Consider the following 24984-nt stretch of genomic DNA (forward strand, 5'->3'; position numbering starts at 1 on the left):
TCTGCATACGAATTCTGACTAGTTTTATTTAATCTCTAGAACAGAGCTTCTTAAGCAGTGATTTGCGATTCCATATGGGGTTGTATGACTCAATGTGAGTTTCAAAAAATTATTAATAATCAAAGGTTTATGATCGTGAAATATCCAAAAATTGATTCAAAATCAAACCATAATGAATCCAAATTTTTTTCTCAGTGCTGACTCATGTTGCACAGATGGCCTCGCTTCAGCCTTGATTCTAGACATACAACTTGTATATTTTGCCCTTTACAACCAGCACAGAATGCAGCATCCATGAACATTACCAAAAATATTTAGATTCATGTTGGAGACTATTGAATATTTTGAAATGCAGTAAATAACTGTCCATACAAACATAAAAGTTTAATTATGACAAATGAAGACTTTATTTTTCTACAATCAATCTTCAATATGTAATTATCCATTTACTATATCTTTGGATTATAGTGTCAGAATGTTTGTTTTTAAAAATTGTTTGAATTTCTGATAATTTTTTTTCTTTAAAAAAAGGTTAAATGAATTTTGGCTTGGGATTAGGACAGAATAATTACCAATGATTTTTGTAATGACACTAAACATATTTATGCCAGTTTGTATGTATTTATGCGAAATGGGCCTCTCAGCATTGATGATTATAAAACCAAAGTACCTATCAACTCTCAAAAATGTTGAAGATGCTCTATGTCCTGTAGTACCAAATATTCAGCTAAAATTTATTTAGTTATATAAAAATAAATAAGCATATCCATCCCATTAGTGCACAAATTTGCTTTTATCTTTAATAAACAATAAAATTATTTTTATACTGAAGAATTGTCTTAAAATATATTTCTTTATGTTTTATTATCAGTAAATATTTGCTTTCATCTTTAATAAATGATAAAATTATTTTTATCCAGAAGAATTAACTTAAATTAAATTTCTTTATGTTTTATTATCAGTAAATGTTCGATTTATTTTTTATATTCCTATTGTGCTGGATAGCTTTAGTGTCAACTTGACACACCTGGGTTGAAGGAGCCTCAATCGGGGAATTGCCTCTATTGGACTGGCCTGTGGCTATGTCTGAGGGGCATCTTCTTGATGAGTGATGGGGAGGGCCCAGCCCACTGTGGGTGGTGCCACCCCTGGGCAGGTGGGCCTGTGTTGCATAAGAAAGCAGGCTGAGCAGGGGCCAGGAGAGCAAGCCAGTAAGCAGTGTTCCTCCATGGCCTGTGCTCCAGTTCCTGCTTCCAGGTTTCTGGCCTGAGTTCCTACTTTGGGCTCCCTGATGAACTGCAACCTGGGAGTTGTAAGCTAAATAAACCCTTTCCTCCCCAAGTTGGTAGTCGTCAGAGTGTTTTGTCACAGCTGTGGAGAAACAAACCAGGACACCTATATACCCAGAGTTCCATAAGAATTTGTTGAATGGCCTGGCGAGGTGGCACACACCTTTAATCCCAGCACTTGGGAGACAGAGGCAGGTGGATCTCTGTGAGATTGAAGTGAGTCTGGTTTATGTAGGAAGTTCCTGGCCAGTTGGGGCTACAGGGAGACCTGTGTCAAAATTTTTTGTTTCCTGAGTATAAAGGAGTTATACGTGGAAAAAAATTAAGAAGACCTGTTCTAGGCAACTAAAATTAATGGATCCTTCAAATATTCTTCACAAATAGAATCTTGTATCTTAGTCCTAAATTATTCTTATCCTAAATTCTTACCTCCTGATTTCTTCTTCACTTACGTTACCAGAAAATTTGAGATATCCCGCCAGAGTCACCACATGTTATGTGGGAATCCGGGTCGGTCCCCTTTTGTGGTTCATAGTTTCCTTAATAAAAACATTTAAGAACAGATTCAAACAGAAGTTCTAGGAGAATTTTATTAGCAAACAAACAAACAAACCCAGGGTAGCAAACAGTAAAGCTTGGTGCAGGGGAAGAGGAGCATAGAAAAAGAGAAAGCCATGCCCTTTGAGTTAAGCCAGCATGGAGGTCAGCTACAGGGTGCACTCACAGCCACATGGCAGGAAGGCGAGTTTTAGAGAAACAGTGAACTTGAAAGCATGCTTAGAATAGAGATAGTAAGAAAAGGGAATTACATTTTTCTGAATAATTCAGGAATGCAGGCAGACTTGCAAAGCTCCATGGCTGTGACCTTATAAGCTACTATGCTGGGGGAGGGGGAGAGAGAAGGGGAGGGGGAGAATTCTAGGAAGGAAAAGTTCATTGTCTCATTAAGGGGATAATTCTTCCTCCTATCTCTTTAGTTTGACTTAATGTGGATCTGACTTCTTGAGGAGTGGTCCCTTTGCCAGGTGATTGACCCTGCCCAACTGGATTAACTCTTTAAAAAAAAATTGTTTTTATTGAATTTTTGTGCATTTCATACAGAACATTCCAGGCATTCTTAATCATCTTCATACCCTCTTCTCCACTGGCACCCTCCCATAGACACCCCCACCCACTGGAATTCATACATTCTGTCATTTGTGTTAAGGACTGTTGTGTCAAGTTATTGCAGATGTCCCTCAGTGGAAGTTCCTCCACTGAGCTCTAGTCAGCCTATCTAGATCCCTCCATTTAAGAAAATCAGCTCTTCCTCACCCAGAAGTAATCAGCTGTCAATAAATCTTTGACAAAGATTGGGGCCTGTGCTGGGTTTTTGTCTGCTTCAGTTTGCATGGGTCTTGTGCATGCTGTTACAATTGCTGTAGATTTGTATGAGGAGGGTCCCAGGTGCCTGTATGACTATTTCCATACGGTCATATACCTCCTCCCGTTACTGTTCCCAAACATTCCTCAGTACAAGTTCATCTAGTGAGGTCTAGTCAACTTATTTAGAGTCCCTTGCTTAAGGAAAATCAACTCTTCCTCACCCAGCAGTAATTAGTTGCCAATATTTCTTCAGCTAAAATTGGGGTCAGCTGTCCATTTCCCTAGTTCTATGCTGGATTTTTGTCTGTTTGAGTTTGCATGGGACACCATTGCTATAGGTTCATATGAGTGGGTTCCCAGGAGCTTGTAGGACTCCATTTCCATACGGTCATGCACCTCCTCTCTGGCTCTTACAATCTTTCCGCTCCCTCTTCCACAATACTCTCTGAGTGGGTGAAGTTTGATATAGGAGTCCTGTACAAGGACCAGCATTCTTCAGACTTTACACTTTAGCCATTTGTGACCTTTTGTATTCCTGGTTCTCTGTTGCATGAAGGAGCTTCATTTATGAGAACTGAGAGATCATTAGTGTCCTCTTTATCCCTGTTCTATGTTCTGTGAACCTTAGGTATAGTGGTTATATTGTAGATGTGTCACTTAGGACTGTTAGGGCTTGAGCAGTTTTATAGATAAGAATGGAAGACCTTGAGACTGCATTATCCTGGGCCATGTGTCAGGGCAGTGCTTGAAGTGAGCAGTCCTGAAGGACTAGGCAGTGTCTACCCTGAGACCAGAAGCAGGCTGAAAGCAGACTGATGTGAATCCTCCAAGGTCCACATTCTTAAACTCATTCCACGTGTACTGGTTCCATCCCTAGTGTCAAACCTAATGTTTTGCAGGAGGAATCGGCACCAGCAGCATGCTCATCTCATCCATTTGCTCGCTTTGTTTTATTTTTTTTTAGAAGGTGTCTCACCTTCTCACTCTGTGGTCCTGGCTGACCTGGAAAACTCTGTGTACACCATAGATATCCACCTACCTTTGCCTCACAATGCTGGGATTAAAGGTGTGCATCATCATGCTGTGTCTTTTTACTAGAGATTACAAAGTCCTTTATCTCTTATCTAGGAGACTTATGTCTCTACCAATATAAAGAGCTAGTAATAGATTAGCTTTATACCTTGTAGATAACAAATGCTCAGACTTTACATAGTTTTGACACAGAACTATGGAACAAGGCCAGATAACTTACTCTCCATTCATAAACTCTTCAGATATTGTATCTACATTCTTTATTTTATTTTATATCATGAATAATTTCATCTGATGATTTTGTTATTTTGAAAAAATAATTTGAAATTAAAGTGCATAATTCATTAAGAAAGAACATCCAAACTCATATATGTATATATACATATATTTTATCAATAAAATGTCTAAGTGTTTGAATATGAAATGTTCTATAATTTTGATGTTACTATAGGTTCATTAAGGAAATTAAATACATTCCCCAATTTTAATATCAATTAATAAACTTTCTAAATTGGCAGTATATCATTGAATAGGAAATGTACTTATTAGTTAATTTATGTAAATATTAGGTAAACATTTCATATAGTGCCAAAAATAGCACTAAATAAAATTAACACATTTTCAAACCAATTTCATTCACATCACCTTAAATTATAACAAACTTATTATGTAAAAGGTCAAAAGGTTATTAGTTATATTTTAAAGGATTATTTTATGAGTTAAATATTTACTTCTCCAAAGTAAATATTCTATTTTTAAAAATTTATAGATAAGCCTGACTTCTGGAGTTAGTTTGAGAAGTTTGAACTAATCTGATCATGTTTCTTCTAGTAGCCTGTCCCTAATGTCTCACCTTAAAAGAGAATCACAGTTTTTCTCTGAGATAAACTGTAGAACTGGAAATAGTTTCCAAATATATATGAGGGTAGAAGAAGCAGTTAGTGAAGCCAAAGTATTGTTGTTTCTAATTATGTAATATTCAAACAGGGACAAAGATAGTCCTGAGTTTCTAGGGGATAATATGACATGCATTCTGAAAGACAAGACTTTCTGTATCCTGTTGCATTTATCAATGAAAGACGATATGGGCTGCACCAGCTTTCCAAAAATATCACGTGTTGGTGTGGTTTGAAATAATTTCAAGATTATGGAAAAGGTTACCTTAGTTAGAGTATGTACTTAAAGGATATGGAAAAAATTCATAAATTTGGCATGAGACAATACCCTAAAAACCTTCAAGTGTCCATTTTTTTTTCTTTTCCTAGTGATTACTATTATGTTAGTTCCTCTGTGTTCAGAAAACAATAAACCTTAGAATTCACTCCATTATGGAAACTCATAAATTCTTTTACTTTTTATTTGCTTAGTAATTGTGCCCTGATTTTAGGTTTTGAACTTTTACCATCAAATATAAATGGTAAAGATGCAAATTTACCACTTTAATCTCATGTCTTTTCTCTCAAAAGCAAAGGGCAATGTTAAAATATCATTTTAAAACAATATTAATGTTTCTAAAACAGCAAGCCCTTAGCAACAAGGTGTATTGAGCAATTACTTTAGCATATGTTTCATAGCATGAATCAGAGCACAAGGCATTTTTGGAAGTCACATTAAAAATGTGGGTGCTAGAATCCATATTCTGTTTACCCCTGCCCCCCACCCCCGGGCAATCCATCTCTGCATGTCTGAGTTTTCTCAACTGTAGTGATTGCAACAACACTGAAGTCAGTATAATTATGACTGAATGAAATGCTTGAAGAAGGCCTACTAGAATAAGCATTCAGTAAATGTTAATGATTATGGAAATCCATATTATAATAACACAGTCACGCATACTGATTCTCAACCTAAGAATTGGTAGAAGTAGTGCCAGTTCTTATAGGTAGAACACACCCTTACATGGCATGACAGTGGCCTGTGCCATGGAAAGGTTATACGTAATAATAAGTTGGTAGCAGTTAGTATTTTTCTAGGTTAAATTAAACTAAAATGTTTCCCTGGAAGTAAAATCTTTCTCTCAAATGCCATTTGGATCCATCTGGTTTGAACCTGTCTTAAAATGCCAAGAACAATCATATTAGCCTGTGATTTTATAAAGGCAACAAAAAATGAATTAAAAATGATGGAATTCATGTAATAATTGGAAGATAAACCAGTTTTATAACCAGTTATATTAGACACAAATATATTTATAAAATACAGCTAAATAGCTATGTGATTATTGCTGATGCCTCAGTTAAGAGAAACAAAGGATGAGGTTTCTACACTATACTAAAAAATGTCAATTCAAGATTGAACTGAATACTATCGTTTTTTAAAATTCTTTTTTCTGTTTTTAAATTTTATTATTTTTATGTATATGAATGTACACCTGCATGTATGTAAGTGCACCCATGTTGTGCAATGCCCATGGAGGACAGAAGAAGTCGTAGGGTCCCCTTGAACTGGATTTATGGACAGTTGTTAGCTACCATGTGGGTGCTGGGATTTGAACCCAGGTCTTCTGCTGAGCTATCTCTCCAGCCCTGAATACTATCTCTCTACCCTTTTGAATACTTAGAGTTTTGTGTTTCAGCAATATTGAATGTAAAGTAATTCTAATAGACTTTTTGCCAACTTTTTCTCATAGCACTAAAAACTTTGTATTATACAGATTGATAAAGATTTTGAAACGTGACTCTTCTTACATTTTGAAAATGCCAGGAATGATCTCATGCAATTTTTTTTTTTTCTGATTCTTTCCTCTTACTTACTCTCTACATGGTTTAGATTGGAACAGAGTACTTTATCTTCTGGGAATTCTCTTGAGCACTCTCCTCTTGGGACCAAAGGACATGGATTGTAATGTAGGATTTCCTAACAATCTCTCATCTCCTGACTTACTTTAGCTTTTATAACCACAGCATTCTTTTCTTCCAATCTGATGTCAGGCACAGCACTTGCTCATCTGTTTATTAAAACAAATCCTGTGTCCTTCTGTGTGGCAGGCACTATGTTGGATGTTGAGGAAAAAGCAGATCAGAAAGAGGTAAAATCTCGCTCTCTTGTAGCTTACAATCTGAACTTCAAAATGAGAGGGACAAGAATCAAGGAAATTAGTAAGAGATATGGAAAGATGAAAAGCAGTAAATGAAATGGAGAAACGTACATAAGAAAAGGGAGACTGGAAGGAGACAGGATGGTTCAGTGAACACCCAACAGAGCTGAGCATGAATCATGCACGGTCCTCAAAGAATACACTTTACAAGTCTTGAGGGAGCCCCGTAAAGCATGGTGACATGTCCAAGAGTGAGCAGGGAAGTCAGCCTACTTGGAATATAATGAGAAAGAGGAAGAACAGGAGATTAAGGGAAAGCAGAAGATCACACCAGGCCATGTCAGATTCTGTAGATTATTTTAAGAACTTTGGCTTTGATTTTAAATAAGAAGAAAAGTGATTAAAGATAGCGTTTAGCCGAGAAGTGACAGAAGTTGACTTAAGTAAGGTTCAGCAGTAACACCCACAACAGAAGGGAGCGTGCATAGCCCGGGGAACAGTCTCAAATTACTTTAAGTGAGAGATGAGGTGTTTTACACTAGAGTAACAGGCAGAAGTTGAGAGGCCTGGATGGCTTCTGGATAAAGTTTGTTGGTGGATTCAATGTTGGTGGAAAGTAGAGGGAAGATGCAGAATGAAGTTCGGGGTTACCATGGGGAAATCAAGAAGTGTGATGGAGAAGGACTGTGATGAGCAGGCTTGAAGGAATAGTGCGCATTGAGTGTTGCATAGTGATAATCATGACACAGACAATGGTTTTCAGTCCTATATTCCATTCTTTTTCATACTTTCCCTCAGAAATAAAGTTTTCAGGGTAGAGTGAAAGAGTCCACAAGTCAGATAAGCAGGAGCTCATAAGGGCAAACATTAGCATGTAAGGGTGTGCACATGGCACACACTCAAATTAGGAAGGTTTTGTGCAAGGTGCAGTAGGCAATGGCTGGTCTGAAATGAATCTCTGTATCTCAATGGATGTGCAGAGTCATTGATGGAATGAGTGAAGATTGTCCCTGTCCATAGGAAAGAGGTGTTTTAGAAAACTTATGTCATAATTTCCTTTGAGAAATAAGACAAGTCCCCATAGAGGCAGAAGAGAAAAGTATGGAAAAAAAGAAATACATCATCAGGGAGTTGAGGATTTTCTCATCTAAGAGAAAAATCACAAGTTTCTCAAAAGATATTACTGAAGTTCACTCAGACTTAGTAATTTTGGTCCCAAAGTAATGATAGTCAAAAAACAAAACAGCTGGGCATGGTGGCGCACGCCTTTAATCCCAGCACTCAGGAGGCAGAGGCAGGCAGATCTTTGTGAGTTCAAGTTCAGCCTGGTCTACATAGTGAGTTCTAGGGCAGCTGGGGTTACAGAGAGACCCTGTCTCAAAAAGACCAAAAACAAACAAACAAAAACCAGGGGACCAGGGGACTGGAAAGATGCCTCAGCATTTAAGAGCACTGGCTGTTCTTGCAGGAGACCTAGGTTCAAATCCCAGCACCCACATGGCAGCTAACAATTGTTCCTAATTCCAGTTCCAGGGGTTCCAACACCCTCTTCTGACCTCTGTGGGCATTACACAACATGGGTACACTTAAATACATGCACGCATAACACTCATACACATAAAAATAAATAAATAGATAAATTTTATTTCACGAGATTTTCATGTCTATAAAAAAAGATAGACAGTGAGAGAGAGAGAGAGGAGAGATAAATAATGGCTAGCTGGTTTTACAAAACCAGAAGGAATCACATTAGTCCCACAACCTACTGTCAAATTATACATACATTATCTCTGCATGAGTCCATATGTATAGCTAAAGGCTACATAACAAGAAACAATGCCAGAGAGGAGAAACCTTACTTTGAGTTGTTGGCCAGGGTGGTCCGAGAGACCCCCCCCAAATTACTCAGGCTTTGCCACAGCCATTGATGGCCTCCCAGAACTTGAAGGTAAGACCCAACTGCTGAAGACAGAACATACTTTGGACAAAGGATTTGGAGCAGTAGAGCGGCAACTGACCTGAAGCCACTTCCACTGAAGGCAGCTCTCAGAGCTTTGGAGAGTGCTATGAAGGTGCCAAGGGAAAATATCAACAGATGGTCCAACACCAGCCTCAAGACCAAATAACCACATAAATGGCCAGCAGAGCATATGACATTGGTGCAGTAGTGGCACTTTTATCTTCGGGGCAATCAAAAGCTACCTAATTGGACTAAAAGCCTACTCAATGGGAGGAAATTCAAGTGTGGTTCTGTAAACATAATAAAATACACATGGCTGGAGTGGTCATAGGTCTTAGAGAAAGCCCCAAGACTGTCACATCCCTAGACTAACATAATTTCTTACTTTGTGCAAAATATATATCCTTATATCTATAGAGAAATATCCCAGTCACTACTCATCAAAGAAGCTTCTTTTGTACCAGTTGGAGACTATTACCAAGTACTACAACTGGTCACACACGGACATTGTCTGTGAATTGTCCAGGACTAAGTGAAACACCTACAATGCAACCCCTACACCTAAGACTCATGGAACATAGAACAGGGGTAAAGAAGAGGACAATAACGAATCCCTCAGTTCTCATTAATGAAGCTCCTTCATGCAGCCGAGGGCCAGGACACAAAAGATCACAAATGGCCAATGTGTAGAGATCAAGAGTCTGCTGAATGCTGGTTCTTGGACAGGACTCCTCTATTAAACTTTACCCACCCAAGGCTCAGGGTCTAGCATGGAAGAAGGGGCAGAAAGATTGTAAGAGCCAGGGAGGAGGTGCATAACCGTATGGAAACCGAGTCTTACAAACTCCTGGGAACCTGCTCATACAATTCTATGGCAATGGTGTCAGCATACACAAGTCCCATGCAAACTCAGGCACACAAAAACCCACATAGAATTGGGAAAATGAACAACAGACCCCAGTCTTATCTGACAAAATGTTGGCAATTGCTTGCTGCTAGATGAAGAAGAGCTGGTCTTCCTAAAACAAGGGGCTCTAGATAGGCTGACTAGACCTCAGTGCAGGGACTCACACTGAGGAATGTCTGGGCACATTGAGTTGACACAGTGGACATTTACAGGGATGACAGAATATATGGGCTCCAGTGGTGGTGGTGGGGACTACAGGAGGTTGCTGTGGGGATGGGGGTATAAAGATGATTAAGATTGATCAAGATGTTCTGTATGAAATACACAAAAATTCAATAAAAACAAATTAAAAAAATCCCCCCTGGGGGTGGGGGAGAACTAGATTCTTTAAAAAATTTTTGTTGATGCTTTGAGAATTTCATACAATGTATTTTGAACATATTCAGACACTCTCCTCCATCTCCACTCCCATCCTACGGATCCCCAAACTTTATATCTTCTCTTATTATTTTTCTTTTTTTAAAAGGCCTATCTAGTGTAATTTGTGTTCTTCGAACACTCGAGGTCAACTTACCCTTAATACCCTTCATACCCTTAAAAAAAAAACTGACTCAGCCTCTCCTAGCAGCTACCAATTGCCAGTAGATACTCAGTTAAAGCTGGGATTTTTTTGTCCAGCTTCCCTGTCCATGCTGGGCCCCTGTCTGTCTTGGGCTTGCAGAGGTCTTATGCATGCTGTCATAAAGTGCTGTGGGTTCATATGTACAACTAACGTGTTATTCAGAGAACACGGTTTCTTTGTATTCATCCACCACCTCTGGCTCTTAGAATCATTCTGTGCCCTCTTCCTCAGTGCTCCCTGGTTCTTGGGAGGAGAAGTTTTGATATAGATGTCCTGGGCACTCTGCAGTCCCTTGTTCTCTGCATGCTCACCAGCTATGGGTCTCTTTGTTAGTCGCCACCTGCTTCAAGAAGAAACTTCTCTTGTGAGAGTTGAAAATTGCATGAATCTATGGGCATAACAATGTAATAAGGAGTCAGTTTAGTACTATGTCTATTTAGCAGAATAATAGTAGTAGATTCTCCCCTATGGCCACAGGTTCTTGGTGCTGATAACAGTGTCAAGTATGGGCCCCATCTTGTGAAGTAGGCCTTAAATTTAATCAAAGCATGGTGATTACCTCGAAAACATTTGAAAAAGGTACCAAATTCTTATTAACTAATCCACCCACAGCTAAAATTTCAGCAATATGCAGAAAAGCACACTGGGAGCATTGTACCATTATTAGCAACACAGGAAGATGAATGGGTGGACAAAGAGAAGTTCTAGGCTGGGCATGGTGGCGTACTCCTCTAATACCAGCGCTCGGGAGGTAGAGGCAAGTGGATCTCTGTGAGTTCAAGGCCTGACTGGTCTATATTGTGAGTTCCAGGCCAGTTGAGAGTACAGAAAGGCCCTGTCTCAAAAAGACAAAAAAATTTTTTAAATGTTCTAGAGTATATCAACATAAATATGGGTAAAGCTAAACTTGGCCAGGAGAGGTTAGTAGTGACATGTGACCCAAACTCACAATGACTTTATACTAGAATTTACTGTTGTACGGTGAAAGTAGTATACTGTTGAAAGACCTAGAATTGACATGTAACATGAAAAGAACTAATATTTGATAAATGAATGATTGAAAGAGCACTGGATATTGGATCAGCCACTTAAGACATTCTGAGTTTTAAATTATACATCTATGGGATAAGAATTAATGACATCTATGATACCAAATAATGCTTTTGTTGTATTCATCAGTGTGAACATATATTGTTCACAACATGCTGCTTGTACTTTAAAAGAGGACTGTTAAGCCTCTAATCCTGTAACAACACATCATATGTTTATTCAAACGGGAGAGTAAATTATGACTGTATGATGGTTGAAGTTAGAATTTTATTAACAAAAGATGGTTCAAATGATGGTTTCACTCAGTCTGGAGTTATTGGATGTACAAATTCCAAACAAGTACTATACTAATATGTTTGTCTCTGATTTTTACTAAAAATATTATTAATAAGCATACTCATTAATAGTATTTCTTTCAATTTGTAGTTTTGTTGAAGGAATATATTTTTAAAATATTTTATTTATTATTTTTATTTTATGTGTATGAGTGTATTGCCTGCATGTATGTGAGTGCACCCATGTCGTGCATTGCCGTGGAGGTCAGAAGAGGGCTTCAGATTCCTCTGGAACTGGAGTTAAGGATGGTTTGTAGCCGCCATGTGGGTGCTGGGAATCGAACCCAGGTCTTCTGCAAGAGCAGTCAGTGCTCTTAACTGCTGAGCCATCTCTCTAGCCCCTGAAGGAATATTTTAGTCATACTTCATGAAGCATCCATTTTGCTCTTTAGATAGACTCAGAATTCATCAGGGTATATTTATGAATCATCTCCTAAGACATTATCTTTTCTATAACTAAGGAAAAGATTTTTAAGCTCTCTGAGAATAATTTTCACAAAATCAACGTGATCATACATATGATCAAGAACTAGAAATGGATAAGTGAAACCTACTTAGGTATGATTATAGGGGCCAGAATATAGTTGTATTTGTTCTTAGATTGACATTAAAATGAAAATGAACAAAACTCAGAGATCCCCAAGCATACATGCAAGGATCCCAAACCAACCAACACCCCTTGAGAGTGTTGCTTCTCTTGGTGTGCTGTACAGCTTCACTTGTCCCACTAGGAAAAATAAACTTCAATTCTTTGCATTTGACCAGTTGTGGAACTTTGTAATAGTCTTCAAACTGTTGGAAAAAGAAGCTTCTTTGATGCATGGCGAGAGGTATACTTGTTTGTAAATATAAGGACACATACTTAGAAGACAGTAAGAAATTACTTTGGTCTAGGGATGTGACAAAAGCAGGTTTTTCTCTGGGAGCTATGGCCTCTCCAGCCATGTGTATTTGTCTATGTTTACCATACCACACATGAGTTCCCTCCCGTTGAGTGGGCCTTAATTTCAATTAGGCAGCTGTTGATAACCCCCAGGATAAAAGTGCCACTACCACACCAATAGAGATAGTTTGGTGGACTGGTCATTATTTTGTTTATTACGCCTTACAGCTGGGTAGATACATTGATTAGTTTTCTCCCTTGGCAGCTTGCATAGTATCCTCTGATACCATGAGAGGTAGTCCTCAGGGAGGAGGCTTCTGGGTCACTTCCAGCTTAATCACTCCAAATCCTGTGTCCAAAGTATGTCTTACAATAGGGTTTTACCTTCAAGTTCTAAGAGGCAATCAAGGACTGTGGCAATGTTCTGTGTTATTTTATGAGCTTCTTGGACTACCTTGACCAACAATTTGAAGGTGCGTTTCTCCTGCCAGGACACTGTTTTTTGTTATATAGCCTTCAACTATGCATATGAACTCATATATATATATATATATGTATATATATGTATATGTATATATGTATATATATATAGTATATTTTTTCAGTAGGCTTTTGAACTAATACATTTCCTTCTGGTTTTTCACACAACTTAAGCATTATTTATCCCCCTGTATAACCCTTCCTTATTTCCTACCGAGTTAAAGTATCCTGTTTTCCCTATTTCCCCCTTGATAACACCTACTATAGTGTTATATAGTCTCCTACTATCCCACTCTCTTGAGTGTCTTTACCCCCTTTATCCCTATTGATCCTTTCCATTTTATCCTGGCTCCTGCAGTTGCATCAGGATGTATACTCACATATAAGGATTTGGAGCTAAGATCCACAAATGAGAGAGAATATACATCGCTTATTTTTCTGAATCTGTGTTACTTCACTTAGTATAACAGTTTCTAATTCAATCCATTTGTCTACAAATTTCATGATTTCTTTTTTCTTTACTGCTGAGTAACACTCCACTTTATAAATGTTTTCATTTTCATTAATCATTCATTGGTTGAGGGACATTTAGATTGTTTCTGTTTCTTAGCTATTATGAAAAGAGCAGCAACAAACATGGCTGCACAGTTATCTCTGCAGTAGGACAAGTCCTTTGGATATATGCCAAAGAGTGGTATAACTGGATCATGTGGTAAATTTTTTTTTAGGTTTTTTTTTTTAAGTTTATCATTTTTATTTTATGTGTATTTGTGTATTGCCTGCATGTAGGTAAGTGCACCCATGTTGTGCAATGCCTGCGGAGGTCAGAAGAGGCTGTCAGATACTTTGGGACTGGAGTTATGGACAATTGTTAGCTGCCATGTGGGTGCTGGGATTCAAACCTGGGTCTTCTGCAAGAACAACCAGTTTTTTTAGTTTTGTAAGAGTTCTCCACACTGATTGCCACAGTGGTTGCACCAGTTTGCAGTCCCACCAGCAGTGAATGAGGGTAACCCTTTTCTCATATCCTTGCCAGCATTTTTTTTTTCTTGATCTTAGCCATATTGACTGTGGTAAAATGAAATCTTAAAGTAGTTTTGATTTGCATTTCTCTAATTACTAAGGGTGTCAAACAATTTTTAAGACTTTTAACACATTTCTTAACTCTCACCAGTGGCACTTCCTCATACATCAGATGGTGATTAATCCCCAAAGTTATGGCAACTGACTAAAGTGCAGTGAATAAAAGACAGCAGAGTGGTTATTCCTGAATAGGACACCTGTATCAAAACTCTGTGACTCAAAGCTCAGGGACAGCTGTGGAAGAGGGGGACAGAAAAACTGCAAGAGTCAAGGAGGTAGATGACCATAAGGAAATGGAGTTTTCCAGACAGTGAAAAGTTATTCAAGTGAACTTACAGCATTGGTAAAAGCATGCACAAGACCCATGCAAGCTCATACAAGACAAAAACCTAGGATGGAAGTAAGGAAATGAGGAAGAAGCCAAGGAACTATTGGCAACTAATAAGTACTGGGAAAGGGAAAGTGTTGATTTTCTTTTTTGGGGGACAGGGTCTCCCTGTAGCCCCAGCTGGCCTGGAGCTCACTATGTAGGCCAGGCTGACCTTGAACTCACAGAGATCCGCCTGCCTCTGTCTCCAAGTGCTGAAATTATAGGCATGCACCTCCATACCTGTTTTTTTTTTTTTTTTTCCTTTTTGAGACATGGTATCTCTGTAGTCTCCAGCTGGCCTGAAACTCACTATGTAGATCAGACTGGCCTTGAACTCATAGAGATCCACCTGCCTCTGCTTCCCAAGTGCTGGGACTAAAGGTGCTTGCCACCACGCCCAGTGAGTTGATTTTCTTTAATGGAATGACACTAGATAGATTAACCAGACTCCCAGTGCATGGACTCACACTAAGGGACATTTGGGACAATCTTGTCTCAACAGACTTTACATCTATGAGAGAATACATGAAATCCAGTGGGGGCTGCTATAAGAGGGGTGCAGATAGAGGAAGGGTCTAAATATGATCAAAATATATTGTATGCAGCTGGGCATGGTGGCGCACACCTGTAATCCCAGTACTCAGGAAGCAAAGGCAGGTGGATCTCTGAGATCTAGACCAGCTTGGTCTACAAAGTGAGTTCCAGGCCAGCTGAGGCTACAGGGAGACCCTGTCTCAAAAAATACTGTATGAAATTCACAGTTCAATAAAAATTTAAATAAAACTATTTATTTTGAGACAGGATCTCTAAATATCATATTTAATTATCTCCTAAAACTAATTCCACTTTGTTGTTTCTTGATTGTCCTCAGATTAAGAGGACTATTTATGAAGTAGATTACATTTGTTTACTTTTTTTACTCCTGCTGGTTACTTAAGAAGCTGGACATTCAATAATCAGGTAAAAAAAAGAACTTTAAAATATGATGCTTTCCTTAATGGGGTGAAAAAAATGAAAAATCCTCTTTCTTTGTTGAATCACATGATATTTTAAATGACTTTTTTCTGGGTAATTTTCTTTGTTTTATTTTTAATTAGCACATGATAGTTGTTCATATTTATGTGACTTGTTAGCCACCATGTGTGTGCTGGGAAATGAATCCGGGTCTTCTGCAAGAGAAACCAGTGCTCTTAACCACTGAGCTCTCTGTCTCCAGCCCTGTGATCGTCTGTTTCTGTTTTTGTTGAGAACTCTAAAAAGCCTCTCTTTGACTATTTTGAACTTATTTCTCTTATCTGACTGCCACATGGTACCTATTGACTGACCTGTGCCTACCCTACTCTCTCCTCTACCCTCTCCAGCCTCTGGCAGCCACCACTCCACTCACTGCTTCTGTCAAGTTGACATTTTCAGACTCCACATAAGAGTGAAACAGTGTTTATATTTCTGTATTAGCATAATGTTCTCCAGGTCTGCTTATGTCACAATGACACAGTTCCATTTTTATAGGTGAATAACATTGTTCTTATATGTGCCATTTTCTTTATGCAGTCTTCCACCAATAACCACTTAAATTGTTTCTGTCTCTTTGCTACTATGAGCAGTGCTGCACTGAGCACAGGGGCACTGATATCTTTTTGACATACTGATGTCATTTTCTTTGGATGTATTCCCAGTAGTGAAATTGCTGGATTTTATAGTAGTTCTGTTTTTAATGTTTTTGAATAATCTCTATTCCATTTTCTAAACTGGCTGTACTAATTTGCTTTCCTCCTAAAAATGTGTAATAATGGTTCACTTTTCTCCACATTTTTTACCAACATGACATTTCTGTCTTTGATAAAGGCCACTAGCTATTCTAATTGGAGAGCTTTAGTACATGGTTTTAATTTACATTTCCCTGATAATTAGTGATGCTGAGGTTTCTCCACACTCCCATATATCTGCTTTACATTGTATACCTTCTTTGAGAAATGTCTAGTTAGGTCTTTGCCCATTTTTATCAGATTTATTATTTGCTTGCTTTACTATTGAGTTGAATGCCTTGTGTATTTAGAAATCACCTTCTGTCAAATGTGTTGTTTGCAAATGTTTTCTCTCATTTTGTAGGCTGTCTTTCCACCTTTCTGATTGTTTACTTGCTACGTGGAAGCTTGTCTATTAGACATACTCCCACACATTTATTTTTACATTTACTGACACTGCTTATTCTAAAAATGTAAAGATCTTATCCTAAAAATCCTTGTCCATTCCAATGTCATGAGACATTTCCCTACAATTTTTTTCCTACTGATTTATAGCTTCAGCTCTTAAATTTAAGTCCCTAATATATTTTGGGTTTCTTTTTCTTTTTCACTGGTGAAAGATAAGGGACTAGCTTCATTCTTTTAAAGGTGAATATTTAATGTTCTTGGCCCAATTTATTGAGAAGGCTATCTTTTCCAAATGTGTGTTCTTAATATGTGTTCTTGGCATTTCTGACAAAAATCAGTGGACTCTAAGTGCAATGATTGATTTCTGGGCTCTCTATTCAGTCTCAAAAATCTACATGTCTGTGCTGGTTAGTTTTTATCAACTTGGCAAAAAACTAGAGTGACCTGGAAGAAGGAACCTCAGTTGAGAAATTTCCTCTATCACATTGACCTTTGCGTCTGTCTGGGGGCTATTTTCTTGATTGCTAATTGATGTAGAAGGGACCAGGGACTAAGGGGCCTGAGTTGTATTAGAAAGAGAGCTGAGCAAGCCAGGGGGAGCAAGCTAGAAAGCAGTGTACCTCCATGGTCTCTGTTCAGTTCTCTCTGGGTCTTGCTCTATCTGAGTTCTTGCCCTGGCTTCTTTCAATAACCAGACTATAACCTGTAAGCCAAATAAACCCCTTTACTCCTCAAGTTGGTACTGGACAGTATTATATCACAGCAACAAAAAGAAAAGTAAATGTTTTTCTAAACCACTGCCATGCTGTTGGGTTGCTCTAACTTTGTAATATATTTTGATCTCAGTTAGTATGATATTCCCCTTCAGTTCATTTTGGTTATGGGAGGTCTTTTGTGATTTCATATGGACTTTAGGAATGTGGTGTGTGTGTGTGTGTGTGTGTGTGTGTGTGTGTGTGTGTGTGTATGTGTGTTTCTATGAAGAATGACATTGGTATTTTAACAAGTATTTCATTTAGTTTTTTAAAAAATATTTTTATTGACCTTTTGTACACTTCATGCAACAGTTCTTAATCAAATTAAGACCCTCTTCCCTATCCATGCTCCCCCACCTCCCACACTGGGCCTCATGTATTCTGTTATACATGTTAAGTCCCATCCAGTCAATCATTTTACCCTGATGTCCCCTGGCGCAAGTTCATCCACTGGAATCTATTCAGCCCATCTAGAGATCTTAAAGAAGTCCTGCTCTCCTTCACACAACTGTAATCAGTCTCTAACAGTTCTCAGGCTAGGACTGGCCTGCCAGCCATTTCCCTCACACCACTCTGGGCCCTTGTCTGATTGAGTTGGCATGGGTCTTGTGCCTAACGTCACTGTTGCCACAAGTTCACTTGAGCAAGCTTCCAGTGGCCTGAAAGCCTTTGCTTCCCTATGTTCATGGACCAACCCTGGATCTTACAATCTTTCTTCCCCATCTTCTGCAATTGTTCCTTAGCAATGGGTGGGTGATGTTTGATATAGGAGTCCCATTTAAGGACACACACTCTGCAGTTTCTTATTCTCTAAAACTGAGCCAACTGTAGCCTTCTATGTGCATCACACTCTGTTGTATAAGGAAGCTTTGCTGCTGAAAGTTGAGGGATACACTAGTATTCTCTCCATCCCCTGTTCCACTGTGTTCTGTGAGTCTTAACTGTAGTGGTTCCACTGCAGAAATGTCACGTATCTTCTCTGTGAGTGACCAGTTGTGGAACTCTCGAGTAGCCTCCATCTGTTGCAAAAAGAAGCTGCTTTGATGAGTGGTATACTGTATACTCGTCTGTAAATATAAGGATCTATATTAGGATATGGTAAGAAATTTCATTTGTTTAGAGATACACGACAGAGATATAGTTTTCTTTAGGATCTATGACATCTCCAGTCATGTATATTTGGCTATATTTTCAGTGCCACCCATGAGTTCATGCCCATTTAGAGGGCTTTAAGTCCAACTAGATAGCTGTTGATTACCCCTCAGATAACAGTACCATTAGTTTTTTTTCCGGGATGATAGGGTACAGTTAAGTTTTCAAGGATTTATGTGGATGAGAACTATATGTTACACTATTAGTGATTCTAAGATAAATTCAATTTTAAAAAAGGCTATTGAATGATGTAATGCTAAATATATTTTAAGTATAATGTTGTTATTGCAGAGCTGTGTTTCCTTAAAAATGTTTCTATGATTTTTAATCACTTTGTAAATGGACACTCCTTTCTCATTTGTAAAAAAAAAAATGTAAGGTTTTCTAAAATTCTAGAACTATTTTATTTTTAAAATTGTTTATTTTTATTGTTATTTTATGTTGTATGAGTGTTATGCCTGTATGTATGTAAGTGCACCTGTGCCCTGCAGTGCTCACAGAGAACAGAAAAGGGTGAGATATTGTGGAACTGGAGTTATGGACGATTATTAGCTGCCACGTGGGTGCTGGGATTCAAACCCCAGTCTTCTGCAAGAACAGCTAGTGCTCTTGACTACTGAGCCATTTCTCCAGCCCAAACTGTTCTCTTAAAAGTTATTTTTTATTTTTATTTTATATGTATGAATGTTTTGCCTGCATGTATGCAAGTGCACCCCTTTTGTGCCTGGTGCCTGAGGTCAGAAGAAGGCATGGGATCCCCTATAACTGGAGTTACAGACAGTTCTGAGCCTCCCTGTGAGTGCTGGGAACTGAACCCAGGTCTTCTACAAGAGTAGACAGTGCTCTTAGCCACTGAGCTATCTCTCCAGCCCCTAGAATGTTCTCTTTATTTTGTTATTAGAAAAACATTTATGGGGATGAGAAATTCCTAGCACCCACATGGTGGCTAACAACCATCAGTAACTCCAGTTCCAGGGGCATCTGATACACTATTCTGACCTCCGTGGGCACTGCACAACATGAGTGAACTTGGAGACATGAAGGCAATATATTTATGCACATAAAATAAAAATAATAAATAATAAGAAAAACATTTGTTTACTCATTTGTGTATATGTGTGTGTTCATATGTATGTGTATGAACATGGCATATGTGCATGTGTGTAATGAACATGCCTGTTCATATGTGGAGATGAAAGAAGGGTAACAGGTGTCTTCTGTATCACTCTGTGTCTTATTCCTTTGAAACAGGAGCTCTAATTGGAGCTGGAGCTAGGCTAGTGTCCACTAAGCCACTGTGATCCTCCTGTCTCTGTCCCTTACAAGTGCTAGGGTTACAGATGGCATATGGCAATGCCCACCTTTTTCTGTGGGTTCTGGGCTCTGAACTCAGATCTTCATATTCATAGTCGCACAACGAGTGCTCTTGCTATTGAGCTATCTCTCCAGTCTCTATGTTGATATTCCTCAAATCTTGCCTTTAATACATAATTATTTTTGTCTTTGTCGCTGGAAACTAGTGCCTCTGGACTGAAATAGACTCAAGTTAATACAAAAAAGAAACAATAAAAAACAAAGCAGAGACATGAGTGTGTGTTGGTTCTCTGAGTTGTGTTTGAATAAGATTAGCACATTGTCTTATCATTCTCTGCCTCTAAGCCTGGCTTATTCTTCTCTCAGAATGGACTCAATGCTCTCCATCTGGCAGCCAAGGAAGGCCACGTGGGCCTGGTACAGGAGCTTCTGGGAAGAGGGTCCTCAGTGGATTCTGCCACTAAGGTACTGTTCCTGAACTTAGGTTTCTTAGACATGAGGAAGTGATTTAATTTCTTTTCCTAGCTGTTCAGAGTTTTTCTGGGGCATCAAAATTATTAACTATTCAGGAATAAAATTGAAACCTTCTCCATTAAACTCTGTAGCATTTGAATCATTTCATTTAAGGACATGAGGTGAGACTCAAGATATCTGGAAACCTAGCTCCTAATATATTATCTTTCTGCTTTTGATTCACAAAGAAGCTTGAATCAACATAATCCTCTGTAGAAAATAGTACCTATTTTCCTAAAATAAATTCAATGAAAAATTAATTGATATGGTTGACTTCTTAATGGATAAGGAGAAAATTTTCATGCTTCTGTTAAATTGATAAAATTTATATTGTATTCATTCTACTTGAGATGAGTCTCTGCAGAGCTTTCATACTCTACTGGGAAATAACTTTTGGCTCATAGATTCAATTGCTAGAGTAAGATTAGACTTATTTTTAAGTTTTTATTTATTTTTATTTTATGTGTATGAATGTCTTGTGTGAATGTATGTAAGTGCACCACATGTGTGCAAATGCCTTTGGAGGCCAGAAGAAGGCATTGGGTCTCCTGGAACTGAGTTATAGATGATTGTTAGACACTATATGGGAGCTGGGAATAGAACCTGGGTCCTTTAGAAGAGCAGTAAGTGCTTTTATCCACTGAGCATCTCTTCAGCCCCAAGATTAGATTTTTATCACTACATTGTGTTTGTAAAGAACTTAGACTCAATTTTTAAGAAATGTACAATTTGCTTAGTATAACTAAAGAATATTGCTGCTTTGCCAACACTATATTTGGTCTTGTTTAAATTTATTTAATAAAGCATATCAAAGCGTTATATCATCAATATATTTGGAAACATACAGTAGTCCAGGTTGATGTAGAACTGGGTCTCCTTGCCTCTGCCTTGTTAGTGCTGGGGTTTCTCTTGTGTGCTATCATGCCCAGTTCAGATTTACTTTAAATCCTAGATTAGCATTGTATATTTTTCTGGGAGAAAAAAACTCCTTTAAGAAGAAAACTGAGCCCCACAAATACTGAATGGGTAATGGCCCCACAGTGAGCTGGTTAGAAGCAGAAATTGAACATTTTGTCTCAGAATCTATATGTTCTTTATTTTATTATTTTCTTTTGTTCTTTATCTTAATTGCATTTTCATTTTCCTTGATGATCGTTGCTGTGTATCAAAAATTTTCATGTAGCAAGTGTTAGAAATCATAAGTAATGTTATGGTCAATTCAGAATTTATTTATCTGTTTCTGAAATAACTTTGAGCAAAATTGTGCCCTTGTGGATGGAAACATAACTCTGAGGGCAAGAGCGTTTCCTTGCTATTGAGAGTCTCTTTGTATTGTTTTGTTTTTCAAAGAGTTATTTTTTAAATTATATGTATGTGGTGGGGGTATATTGCATGTGTGTGCAGAGGCCGAAGAGGCATTAGCTCCGCTGGAGATGGAGTTACAGGTGATTTTGGGTCCGTGGATGTGGGTGTTGGGATCTGCACTCAGGTCCTTTTGAAGAACAGTGTGTGCTCTTAAACATCTCTCCAGTTCCCCTAGTTATTTTCACATGATGAAATAGACTGAATGTATCAATAAACTTTATTGAAGTTAGTATTTTCTTTCAGCAGGCTCTAGGTTTTGGTAAAATTTCACAAATTCTACAGCAGATTGTCTCATGCATATACATTTCCAAACTGATGCTTCATGAAGAACTCAGCCCTCCGATGTTCTTAGTACTGCAGCAGTATTACAAAGATAGTAAAGGAGATGCTTGAAAAAATTAACAACTATTTTTTATTAAAAAAAAAAATCCTTTGCCAGGTAGGCTTGATAAAAGTGAATGACTTACCTTGATAAAAATGCCAATTTTTGCTGGGTATGGTGGTACAGGCTTTTAATGTTAGTCTTTGGGAGGCGGATGCAGGCAGATCTCTATGAAATTCAGGTCCACATAATAATTTCCTTCCTGGCAGGCTGGGACTAGAGAGTCCCTGGCAAAAAAAAAAAATTAATCAGTTTAAATATTGATAAATTTAAAAATGGTTGTACATTTTGATTTCTACAAAACTTGGAAACCTATAACATTTTCTATTCTGTTTTGTGAAAACAGAAGGGAAATACTGCTCTTCACATTGCATCACTGGCTGGACAAGCGGAAGTTGTCAAAGTTCTTGTTAAGGAAGGAGCCAATATCAACGCACAGTCACAGGTATTGCATTCAGAATTTCTCTATTGTGAATAAATTTATAGAATGATTTTGTGACACTGATTTAATGGGTTTATAAATTTATTGTAAATGTTTCTGTTATTTATTTTAACCAAATTATTTCTATAACATCATGCAATTGTATTTCTTATTTTTACATACCTGAATCTCTCAGTATACCTGAACCCTTGGCAAATGTAAGCCTATAGTTGTCTTTAGTTGTTTAAAAAAAATCAGGACTTATGACAATGATATCTGTCAAGTATAAATTATTCACAGAAGTTCTGTGCTGCTCTATAAAGGTGTTTTTCCTCATAAATTTAGAATTTTATCCCAAATTAGCTTTTCAATGGAGAAGTCTGGTATAATGTGGTAATCACACTAATTTGTTTATCATATGCAAACATGGGCTTTACTAAAAAACTAAGGGAAATTAGCATATTCTACTCCTACAACTTTAGGTTATACATAATCATGGAAAGGATGTGCATGGTCTTAATGAAATTAAGAAGAAAACGGAATGATAATTAATCTAGGTCATACTGTAAACTTGACACTTGTAATTTCTGATACAAAATCTGGGGAATGGTGTTTTACTCTTGGTATCGATGATGTCTGAAAGAAATGTTAAAGGCCTTGTTTGCCTTTAACAAACATCTGATTTATTTGCAAGTGACTAAAATTATTTTTGAAATGTGAAGACAAAACCCTAAAAAGTTCCAAGGAGTAAATATTTGGTGAAAGTTCTGGAGGCAAATGTTGAGGGTTTGCTGCAACATAGTTCTGCAATGGGAGAGAGAACTGGCTTTACTCTGAATACAGCAGCTGGCAAATGAGAATATATGGCCAAGAAGGAGTGTGTGGTCAATGAATGGAGTATTACTAAGAGGGAACATAGAGGTAGAGGAGATACTGGCTAAACTGACTAGCATGGTTCTTGCTGAAGTAAAGCCAGTTAAGTGGGAATGTGTAGGATGAGGAACTTGTTTGGTTACTGAAGGTGATAAGAAATCAAGGAAGAGGATGAACTGAACTGATTAAGAGTTCCTCTCATACTGGATTTTATAAGTAAGTGCATAGATGTGGCTAGTGTGTGTCTCTCCCTCCCCTCATGGCCACCGACCCATGGGAACAAAAGGAGCAGAAGCGATGAATGGGGTCAGGATGGCCAGTGATCACAGATGGAAAAGACATTCCGGGGAGTCAGGTTCAGTGATACAGCTCCATTTATTCAGTGGGGGTCAGGGAAAAATATAGTGTGGAGGCCATAGCCAAAGCTTCAGCTGATAGGTGCTCATAGTATGCTTTATTTATGTGTGGTGGGGGATCCTATCATCTGGGTGTAGGGCAATGCCTAATTATCATATAGAAACAACCTGGGGGCAGTATTATTGCAGGTAACTATGCCAAAGATCATGTTCCAAATAAGGCCAGGCATCTGTGCTTGGAGGCACTTTCCAGATAAGTCAGGCAGAAAACCCCTGCTGAGAAAGGAGTTGACCTTAACAGTAGGGTTCCCCAACATCTCCCCCTGTTTTGTTTTATAATGGAGAAGTGTCATCAAAAGCTTTAAGAGTCAACTCACCTATCTTGGGAGAATCCAAAGTCTGATAATTGACCATGACCTGATTGGTAGTAATTTTATCAATAGTGACAATTTGTAAGAAATTGTATGAAACGGAGCAAGCATCAGGATAACACAGCATAATCAGGGCTATTGATATTTTAACATTCCCCCCTCTGAAGAGGTAACCCAAAAATCTTTTTGGGATAAGAGCTCCCAAATACTTTTAACATTTTTGGCCTTTGGGACAGAGTACTTTGCTGAAAAGCCCAAGGACATTTTGACTTTTAGCCAAGAGAGAAACTGGCTACTTTTCTTTGGGGTCTTTTTACCCTAGCTGCCTTGCCAATTTCTATCTCCTATTCTTATCATACCACTCTCTGAAGAGGCTTACCCAAATTGCCAATAGGGAATTGGGATGCAGACCGCTCTGGCTTCTTCCATGCTGAACAGGGATGCAGGGTGAGGCAATTGGGGTACCCCCTTCAGTGGGTCTATCTAAAAGACTCCCAAATTGTATAACTCTCAATTATATAGAGAAAAGGAAGGTGTTTGACTGGTGCCTGAGAGATGTGAAGGAAAAGTAAAGATAAGAGTCAAGGCAAGAGTAGTTAATATTACAATTTCTAGGCAGGGAACCAGAAAATGTCCAAATTAAAGTCCATTGGAATTTCTTAATGAGGGCTCCCAAAAGCATCCATCTAACAGGTTTCTCTTCATTTTTCTTTTGTCTGTTAGGGCTGGACTGATGATTGAGAGTTATACAATTTGTTGTCAGGCACTTTGATAACTGTTGAAGTGGATAGAATCAGCTCCCTCTCAAATGGCCTCTAGATAGGGAGAGAAAACAAATTTAGCCATCATTTTAGAACAATAGTGAGTTGTTTCCTTCAGCTGCAGATGGGCACTGCAGTACTGAAGACCAAGATTT

At 38.2% G+C, this 24984-nt stretch overlaps 1 protein-coding gene across 29 annotated transcripts in view; it reads left to right on the top strand.

Moving 5' to 3' along the window:
* Ank2 (ankyrin 2) overlaps nucleotides 1-24984 on the top strand; it is a 675290-nt gene that overhangs the window by 416380 nt on the left and 233926 nt on the right. For 28 of the 29 annotated variants that reach the window (XM_029563867.1, XM_017798338.2, XM_029563883.1 and 25 more), the window contains 2 exons: nucleotides 20154-20252; nucleotides 22394-22492. In XM_029563867.1, the coding sequence (XP_029419727.1) occupies nucleotides 20154-20252; nucleotides 22394-22492 (198 nt within the window). The remainder of the gene's footprint in view (nucleotides 1-20153; nucleotides 20253-22393; nucleotides 22493-24984) is intronic. The other variant, XM_029563866.1, reaches the window with a different exon arrangement.

This window comes from Nannospalax galili, unplaced genomic scaffold (genome assembly GCF_000622305.1).
Source record: "Nannospalax galili isolate Female #2095 unplaced genomic scaffold, S.galili_v1.0 scaffold216, whole genome shotgun sequence".
NCBI lineage: Eukaryota > Metazoa > Chordata > Mammalia > Rodentia > Spalacidae > Nannospalax > Nannospalax galili.